Below are 9,604 nucleotides of genomic sequence, written 5' to 3'. Positions count from 1 at the left end.
TTGCCTGGGAAAACCTTAGATTCATCTTACGCTACTTTTGCAATCATTTAAGTTTCAGTAAAGTATACAGTACTCCTGGCAAAACAAATGACCAAGAGTCTTTCTTTGCTAGATGGCTAAGTGGGATGGTTAACAATCATTCTGTAGTTGGACAATTTACATTGGTGGTGTTCAAACTTGGCAAGTTTAAAATCTGTAGACTTTAATCCCCAGAATTCTTATGCAGCATTTGAAGGGACAGTTTTTTTGCTCTTGGGTCAGGAAGTTCCATGCTCAAAACAGTTGAAATATTTTTCCTATTCCTATTTATAAATAAAACATGAAATAATGTAAAGACCTTTTGATGAAAATCCAACTCTTTTTATTTAAACTATTAGTACTTGGACAACGTGAACAAAAAACTTACACTTCTGTGTAGAATTCCCAGAATTTACATAAAACTATAACTCTCAATTTTAATACAAAATAAATTCAATTTTTTTTTGAAATCGAGGTAGTCCACATCTGAAACAAACAAACAAGAAATCAATATTATTCCCATATATCAATACCTGGGAATATAAAAATAGATACCCACAAACTTTCAACCAATCAACTTCTACATACCCTGTTTCCCCGATAGTAAGAAACCCCCGATTGTAAGACGTATCGGGGGTTTCAGGGGGGTCGGCTAATATATAAGCCGTACCCCGAAAGTAAGACATATGTCTTACTTTCGGGGAAACAATGGGGTATTGCCGGGGGGGGAGCCCGATGACGTTGCTTCCAAGCTCCCCGCGCGCCCCTCGCCTTCGCCTCGGCGCCACCGCCTCTTCCCCGGCTTGGCAAAGCGAAGGACGGCGCTGGTCCGAAGCGAGCTGAGCGGGCGGCGGCTTGCAGCGAAGGTGCTCGTCCCAGCAACCGAGTCCTGCCGAGGCTCGGCTGCAAGCGGCCAGCGAGGCCGACCAGCTCCGAGGCAAGCGGCCGGAGCTGCGCCCTCCTTCGCCCGCCTCCTTTCCGGCAGGCAGGTGGGGCTGCCCAACTGTGCAGAGCGGCTCCTCCCCTCCAGACACACTCTTCCCCGACACGCGTCTGTGGCTCCATGCGTGCACGCCGCTTGGAGCCCTGAGGTTGAACTTGGAAAAGGGCTCACGAGGCTCCTGTCCCGCGGCTGCCCTTCTGGACTCTGGGGAGATGCCTTCGGGAACGCGACCCTTTCAATTTTTTTCCAATGTAAGACATACCCCGAAAGTAAGACGTAGTGGGGCTTTTGGGGGTAAAAAGAAAGTAAGACACTGTCTTACTTTCGGGGAAACACGGTAGTATTGCTATTGGGTGCTTATCTTATTGCATTAATGATTGTAAAAAAAAAGAATCATTTGAATAATGCAGTTATTATTCACACACACTTATAAAAGTATTCTCTTTTACTGAACTTTCCAGTTTATTTTTTAATTCAGTCTTTTCCAGTATCTTTATTCTCCAACCTGGGGGCTACAATTCAAATAAAGGTCTTAACACCTTCAATTTAAATCCATCTCTGTATCTGGTTGATTTTAAAACCGAGTTAAAAAAAGAAAGTTGCAATTTTATTTTATTTATTCCTAGAAACATTAGGGCTTACAGAGTTTAAAAACATTTTCTACAAAAATTCCAGTTTTTAAAAAACCACTAAGTTTTATTATATTGATGGTCTTTGACTGTAATAAAGGTCAATTTATTTATTTATTTATTTATTTATTTATTTAAAAACACTAATCAAAATTAGGCAATGCAGTCATAAAGTTTCCTTTTTTTGGCAAATTTTCAGCAAGCTGAATAGGTTTTTTTTAATGCTGGTAACCAATGCTGCTTTCTTACCTATCATTGTGTCAGTTCTGCAAATCCCATTTCCACAAGCTTCATATGAAATAATCGTCCTTCTTCATATAAAAATATAATGTGCTCTGGTGAATGTGTCTTGGAAGCGACAAGAAATATAGTTTCAGAAGCAACATCAATATTTCCAATAGAAGCACAATATAGGCAAGAAATCCCTTTCCCTCCCACCATATAAATCTTGTCTGCAGCAACACGCTTTTGCATGTCTGCTTGAAAAATTTGGGGAGAATGATTTTCCCCTCTAATGGCAGAGCAATAAACATCTAGGTATCAAGCAGGAGTGAAACCCAGCAGGTTCTAATAGGTTCTGGAGAACCAGCAGTGGAATTTTTGAGTATTTCACAGAACCGGCAAATACATCTCTGGCTGGTCCCGGGATTGGGGTGGGGATGGAGATTTTGCAGTATCCTTCCCCTGCCTCGCCCACCAATCCACACCCCCAGAACCGGTAGTAAAAAAAATTAGATTTCACCACTGGTGAAATCTGGAAGATTGCAGTGGCAGTTCAAGACCTTTTGTGCTTTCCCACAATGCAAACATAGGAAACAGCAAACAATTAGAAAATACAGTAATACCTTGTCTTACGAACTTAATTGGTGCCGGGAGGAGGTTCGTAAGGTGAAAAGTTCGTAAGACGAAACATTGTTTCCCATAGGAATCAATGGAAAAGCGATTAATGCTTGCAAGCCCAAAACTCAGAAACCCGGAAGCCGGCCACCACCACCGAAGGAGGCTTGAGCCTCCCAATCATCCCCGCCCCTTTGCCATGCATGTCATCCTGGTTGAAGCGCTGGGGGGAGGGAGTCAGGAAGGTCCTGCTCCATCCCCCCAGCTGAAAACACAACGGAGGTCTGCGGCTTTGCTCCACACTGCTTCACCCTGCTTGTCCTGGGCGAAGCGTTGGGGGGAGGAAGTTAGGAAGGTCCTCCTGCTCCCCCCCCAGCCAAAAACATAAAGGCGGTCTGCCTCCGCCCGCTAGAGCCAGGATGACAGGCAGGGCGAAGCGGCGTGGAGCAATGGGAAGCTGAAGCCGCCGGTGGTTTCAGACTCCCTTTGCCCCACGCTGCTTCGCCCTGCCTGTTGTCCTGGGCGAAGTGCTGGGAGAGGGAGTTAGGAAGGTCCTCCTGTTCCCCCCTCCCAGCCAAAAACACAAAGGCGGTCTGCCGCTGCCCGCTTGAGCCAGGATGACAGGCAGGGCGAAGCGGCGTGGAGGAATGGGAGGTTGAAGCTGGCGGCGGCAGGGCGAAGCGGCGTGGAGCAATGGGAAGCTGAAGCCGCCGGCGGTTTCAGCCTCCCTTTGCCCCACGCTGCTTTGCCCTGCCTGTTGTGCTGGAGGGAGGGAGTTAGGAAGGTCCTCCTGCTCCCCCCCAGCCAAAAACACAAAGGCGGTCTGCCGCCGCCCGCTTGAGCCAGGATGACAGGCAGGGCGAAGCGGCGTGGAGCAATGGGAAGCTGAAGCCGCCGGCGGTTTGAACCTCCCTTTGCCCCACGCTGCTTCGCCCTGCCTGTTGTCCTGGGCGAAGCGTTGGGGGGAGGGAGTTAGGAAGGTCCTCCTGCTCCCCCCCCAGCCGAAAACACAAAGGCGGTCTGCCGCCTGCAGCTTGAGCCAGGATGACAGGCAGGGTGAAGTGGCGTGGAGGAATGGGAGGTTGAAGCTGGTGGCGGCAGCGATCCACCTGTGTTTTCGACTGGGGGGGCAGGAGGGCCGGCCTGACACCCCGCCCCCCAGCGCTTTGCCTTCCGCCAGCCAGAAGGAGGAGGAAGGGGGGCAACTTGGCCAGCCGCTGGAAAGCCAGGGGAAAATCCCAGGCGCTTCAGCTGGCAGTCAGGAGGGGGGGAATCTCGGCGGGGGTGGGAAACCAATGGGAAATCCCATCGGGTGTAGTCACAAGGCAGGGGAATCCCTGCATCAGTAAGTGAGCGCACGCGCAGTAAGAGAGCCCAAGTACCCAGGCTCATGTTCGTAAGGCGGAAAGGGTTTTTAAGACGAGGTAAATAAATCTTAACTCCCGGGTTCATATCTCGAAAAGTTCGTATGACAAGGGGTTCGTATCATGAGGTACTACTGTAATGGATTTTGACCACCATATTATAAATTCAAAACATTTACAGTGGTACCTCTACTTATGAACTTTGCTAGATAAGAACCGGGTGTTCAAGATTTTTTTGCCTCTTCTCAAGAACCATTTTCCACTTACAAACCCGAGCCTCCAAAACTGTAACCGGAAAAGGCGGGGACCTTCCTAGGAATCTCCTGGGAGGAAACAGGGCCTCCACCCTCCCTGTGGTTTCCCCAATTGCACGCATTATTTGCTTTTACATTGATTCAGATGGGAAAAATTGCTTCTTCTTACAAACGTTTCTACTTAAGAACCTGGTCACGGAACGAATAAAGTCCATAAGTAGAGGTACCATTGTATATCACTTTTCACAAAGATGAAAAAGAAACATTTGAGGCTTTGAATACAAACCCTACTTATTAAGGACTTTGAGTGTAGCTTTAATTTCTTCCTTGACTTTATTTCTTCCAAACAGCTTCAATGGAAAGATTTATACATAGAAGGAATATACAGTTCCTTCTATACAGAATATACAGAAAGTGAGATAAATTGAGAAGGATTAAAACAAAAAAGGCTTACCACTGAAGAGGCACTGAGATTTTTGCTTTCAAAGCAATTCATTGCAGCCCACAAAGCATCCAGACTCCATTCTGGACAATAAGGAATTCTCTCTGTTGCGGAATCATATAAAGCAGGCTTAAATCCAGCCAGTAACACTCTGAACGCTTGAGCAGGATATTGCATGAGCTTGCGCGGAATTTGACGCACCCTGGAACATAGTTTGCAAGTCAAACTATACAAGCTGATAGTTTAGGATGATCTTAGTTAAATTTAAAACAGGAACACTAATTGTAGCACAATATTTCTAGTTAACGGAATTATCAATCCTGATAAAGTGATTTGGAAAAAAAACATCTTTAGGTTTACCTGCTTATAGGCAATGTTTTGGTAGACCCATAGTCAACAAACTCCACAAGAACTGAAATAGGATTGAACTCGAGAATAGAAACGAGTTTTGCTCGATACCACAGACAGTCACTATATTCTGCGATGCAGGGCATGTCTACAAGGAAAGCCATTCAGTTAGCTGGAAAGTCTTTGGTTATAGGAGAAAGATGAAATGACAGTTAGGTCGATAGCACAAAATTATAGGTAGTCCTCAAGTTAGGACCATAATTAAGCCCCAAATTTGTGTTAATTGATAAGTGTCCCATTTTAACCTCACATCCTGTTCTGCCTGACTGGCTCAGGCAATGCGTAACAGTTCAAGGAAAAGAAATCAAACACACACGTGCTCTGCTAATCAGCAAACTTGTATTAGATAAACAAAAAAGGTTTACTCAAAAACAGTTCTTAGTATCCGGAAACAATGATAGTGCAAGGCTTACTTCAGCTGCATACAAAAACACAGGAAAAAACAAACAAAGACAACCTGGAATGAGCAAAGACGTTTCAGGAGTCCTTTTGAATCTTTGGAGCAAACAGCAAGTCCCAGAGTTTTCACCTTCCACTTGTCTGAAAAAGCTGGGTTGAAAACTCCAACGGCACAGAACAGAAACTTCAGAGCAGGAACCACAAAATAACACAGATAAACAGCCACAGTTTGCCTTGGCCTTTGTTCCCTTTTATCCCTTTAGCCCTCATTAAGGGAACCACACCCAGCCCTCAGTATAAGAACCACACCCAGCCCGGGTGCTCCTATAATGACTTGTAATACTCCTTAAAGCGATCCCTTCTTTGCATAGCTCTTCGGCTACGCAGATCAATATATTGATCTGCAGAAGAACCCAGGGACGAAAGACTGTCTGAGGGACTGCATGCCAAATCCCCTGGGCTGTCTGCTGAATCCTGGGTCCCAGTGGCCTCGTCCTCCTGGCTGTCTGCCACATCTTCCTGGCTGTCAGCCAGGCTTTCGCATTCACTTTGTGCGGCGTCTCTCCCATCTGTAGGAGCAACGGCTGGCCCAAGCCCAAACACAACACATCCTGGACACAAATTGTTACAACTCCTACCCTCAAAATATCGCTAAAGAGCACTGCACACCAAGACAACTAGCCGCCCCGAGTCTTCGGAGAGGGGCGGCATACAAATCTAAGTAATAAATAAATAAATAAATAAATAAATAAATAAATATAACAACAGTTTTTCCCCGAATGCCATCACTCTACTGAACAAATAATTCCCTCAACACTGTCAAACTTTTTACTAAGTGTGCACTTCTATTCTACTAGTTTTTCTCATTATTCCTATCACCCTTTTCCTCCCACTTAGGATTGTATGACTGTAACTTGTTGCTTGTATCCTAAGATTTTTATTAATACAAAAATCCCTCACTACTTCATGGTTCATCTTTTTGCGGATTTGCTACTTCACGGGTTTTCAAAGGGGGCTTAAATCCATTAAATATTTTAAATCCATTAAAATTCTTCTACCGTACTACTGTACTCTATTAAAGAAACTGGTAGGATATCACATGTAGTTCCAGCTGAGAAACATTACAGAATGACTGTTTAATGGGTTTTAAAAGTCCAAATACTCGTTAAATACATAAAAAAACTATCTTTCCTCTACTTCACGGAAATTCGTTTTTCATGGGTGGTCTTGGAACACATCCCCTGTGAAAAATGAGGGATCACTCTATTGATTGTTTCTTCATTGCTTATTTGACCCCTACGACAATCATTAAGTGTTGTACCACATGATTCGTGACAAATCTGTATTTTCTATTATGTACACTGAGAGCATATGCACCAAGAAAATTCCTTGTGTAATTCCTTGTCCAATCACACTTGGCCAATAAAGAATTCTATTCTATCCTATTCTATTCTAACTGCTGAATCCCAGTCCCCAAGCCTTAAGGACTGGTTTGCTGCGAAGTGACAGTGGAGAAGGTTGTGAGTTTCCCCAATGCGAGTTTCTTCATTTGGCATGCCAAGATTCTCCTTCTATTTTTAAATGTGGAAGAGGTTCCTTGGAAAGGAGCTCATGCAAAGTAGAACACAGGATTCTCAGGCTTCTAAGCAAACACGAGTTAGCCACCTTGAATACAACTGGAAATAGTCAAAGCAGGCCATAACATATTTATTTTCTTAGGTTCTAAGTACTACACCTTTTTGAAAATCAGTTAGATGTGGAAGAGTGTCTATGTTCTTGTTATACTGAGCCAAGGCTTTCTCTAGAGTGTCAGAATCCAAGCTGTCCTCCATCTCTCTCTGTTGGTTGGCGCTGTGTGAGTTAACAATGGAAACGTACACCTGCGGCAGAGGAAAGTATCTGTATTAGAAGGCTGTAAGATTAGAAATATGTTTGTTCATGTAAAAGCAAAGGCTGTTAAATATAATAATTTATCGAGAGATAACCTTCCTGATTTTAACCAAAGAAAGGAGAGCAGTAAGTAAGCCAAAAAGTAAACGAAAACCTAGTACGACAGCAACAGAGATTATTATTTTTTTTTAAACCAAAACCACATGCTGGCGAAAAAGGAATTTCTGAAGGGAATGGCTTTCCTTCTCTGGAAGGCTCTACTTTGAAAACCAAATCAATCATGATTTGGGTTATGTATTTATGATTCCTTAGCAATCAGAGTCTTCGGAGAGGGGCGGCATACAAATCTAAGTAATAAATAAAATAAATAAATAAATTTCATTAAGAGCAAAGTGCTCATTTCTTAGCAGGGAGGAGAGCAGGTTACTACAATTTGCATTACAGTGTTCCCTCGATTTTCGTGGGGGATGCGTTCCGAGACCGCCCACAAAATTTGAATTTCCGCGAAGTAGAGATGCGGAAGTAAATACACTACTTTTGGCTATGAACAGTATCACAAGCCTTCCCGTAACACTTTAAACCTCTAAATTACAATTTCCCATTTCCTTAGCCACCATTTAGATTATCACTTACCATGTTCATTTTTTAAAGTTTATTAAAAAAAATATTTATTAAAGGCGGATGAATGTTTGCCGATGACATATGATGTCATCGGGCGTGAAAAACCGTGGTACAGTGGAACCCCGACATAAGAGCTGCTCTACTTAAGAGCAACTCGAGATAAGAGCTGGGAGGGGAGAGATATTTTTGTTCTACTTACAAGCCCAAATTCGAGATACAAGCGCCAAGGAGCTGTCTCCTGAAGCCAAACGCTAACTTCCGCGTTCGGCTTCAGGAGACAGCTGCGAAGCGGCGCGCGTGTTTTAAAAGGTTGCAGCCGGCCTGGGGGGCTCGGGGAGGTGCTTGTAGCTTTCTTTCTTGCTCTTTTTCTTTCTCTCTTTTACCTTCCCTTCCTCTATTTCTTCTTTTCTTTCTCCTTCCCACCTTCTTCCCTCCCTCCCTCCCTTCACTCATTCCTCTCTTACTCTCCCCTTTCATAAGTTTCCTTGCTTCCTTCCTCTGTTCCTGTCCCTTCCCCCTTTCTTTCTTTCTTTCTTTCTTGCTCTTTTTCTTTCTCTCTTTTACCTTCCCTTCCTCTATTTCTTCTTTTCTTTCTCCTTCCCACCTTCTTCCCTCCCTCCCTTCACTCATTCCTCTCTTACTCTCCCCTTTCATAAGTTTCCTTGCTTCCTTCCTCTGTTCCTGTCCCTTCCCCCTTTCTTTCTTTCTTTCTTGCTCTTTTTCTTTCTCTCTTTTACCTTCCCTTCCTCTATTTCTTCTTTTCTTTCTCCTTCCCACCTTCTTCCCTCCCTCCCTTCACTCATTCCTCTCTTACTCTCCCCTTTCATAAGTTTCCTTGCTTCCTTCCTCTGTTCCTGTCCCTTCCCTCTTTCCTTCCTTCCTTCCCACCCTCCGTCCATTCATTCACCCATTCCTCTCTTGATCGCTTAAAGCCGGTCCCTGGTGCAAAAAGGGTTGGGGACCTCTGTCCTACAGGATTGGGTGGCAGAGAAGTTGAACATATGTAAATTTAAAAGTTTAAGAAAGTTTACAAGTTAAGTGAAAGAAACTTCATTATTCATTTATATGTACATGTACATTTCTTCATTAAAAACATGTCTTTCTGCATAATTTAGACTAACTTTGTGAGTTTTTTGAGGGCTGGAACCAATTAAAATTATTTACATTAATTCCTATGGGGAAAAGTCGTTCGAGATAAGAGCTGCTCGACTTAAGAGCCCAGGTCCGGAACGAATTAAACTCGTATCTCGAGGTACCACTGTATAGGGAAAAACCCCGCAAAGTATTTTTTAATTAATATTTTTGAAAAACCGTGGTATAGACTTTTCGTGAAGTTTGAACTCGTGAAAATCGAGGGAACACTGTACTGCATTACATTTATTTTAGAAATTAGTTTATTTTTTTCATTTGTTGAGGGTGGAGATATGTTCAGTTTCTTTCTAATGCCGCTCTTCAGCTACTCATTTTCCAGACGATTGAGGATTGCATAGGTGTCTCTTAATATACAAACCCGAGCCTCCAAAACCCAAACTCTTAAATTACAAACCTGATCCTCCGTAACTGTAACTGGAAAAGGCAGGGAGAAGCCTCTGTGGGGCCTCTCTAGAAATCTCCTCGGAGGAAAAAGGGCTGGAAAAGGTGGGGAGAAGCCTCTGTGGGGCCTCTCTAGCAATCTCCGGGGAGGAAAAAGGGCCGGAAAAGGCGGGGAGAAGCCTCTGTGGGGCCTCTCTAGGAATCTCCTGGGAGGAAAAAGGGCCGGGAAAGGCAGGAAGAAGCCTCTGTGAGGCCTCTCTAGGAAT

At 44.1% G+C, this 9,604-nt stretch overlaps 1 protein-coding gene across 3 annotated transcripts in view; it reads right to left on the bottom strand.

Annotated features, from left to right (window-relative positions):
- Positions 1–338: 338 nt before the first annotated feature.
- The window catches only part of RNF17 (ring finger protein 17), a 91,514-nt gene continuing 82,248 nt past the window's right edge, over positions 339–9,604 (bottom strand). For all 3 annotated transcript variants that reach the window (XM_070749759.1, XM_070749760.1, XM_070749761.1), the window contains exons 31-35: positions 7,030–7,174; positions 4,848–4,983; positions 4,500–4,689; positions 1,840–1,938; positions 339–504 (exon numbers count right to left, since the gene is read on the bottom strand). In XM_070749759.1, the coding sequence (XP_070605860.1) occupies positions 1,843–1,938; positions 4,500–4,689; positions 4,848–4,983; positions 7,030–7,174 (567 nt within the window). In that variant the 3' untranslated portion in view covers positions 339–504; positions 1,840–1,842. The remainder of the gene's footprint in view (positions 505–1,839; positions 1,939–4,499; positions 4,690–4,847; positions 4,984–7,029; positions 7,175–9,604) is intronic.

This window comes from Erythrolamprus reginae, chromosome 4 (genome assembly GCF_031021105.1).
Source record: "Erythrolamprus reginae isolate rEryReg1 chromosome 4, rEryReg1.hap1, whole genome shotgun sequence".
NCBI lineage: Eukaryota > Metazoa > Chordata > Lepidosauria > Squamata > Dipsadidae > Erythrolamprus > Erythrolamprus reginae.
The sequence above is the reverse complement of the archived record's forward strand: the minus strand, read 5'-3'. Positions and strand labels throughout refer to the sequence as shown.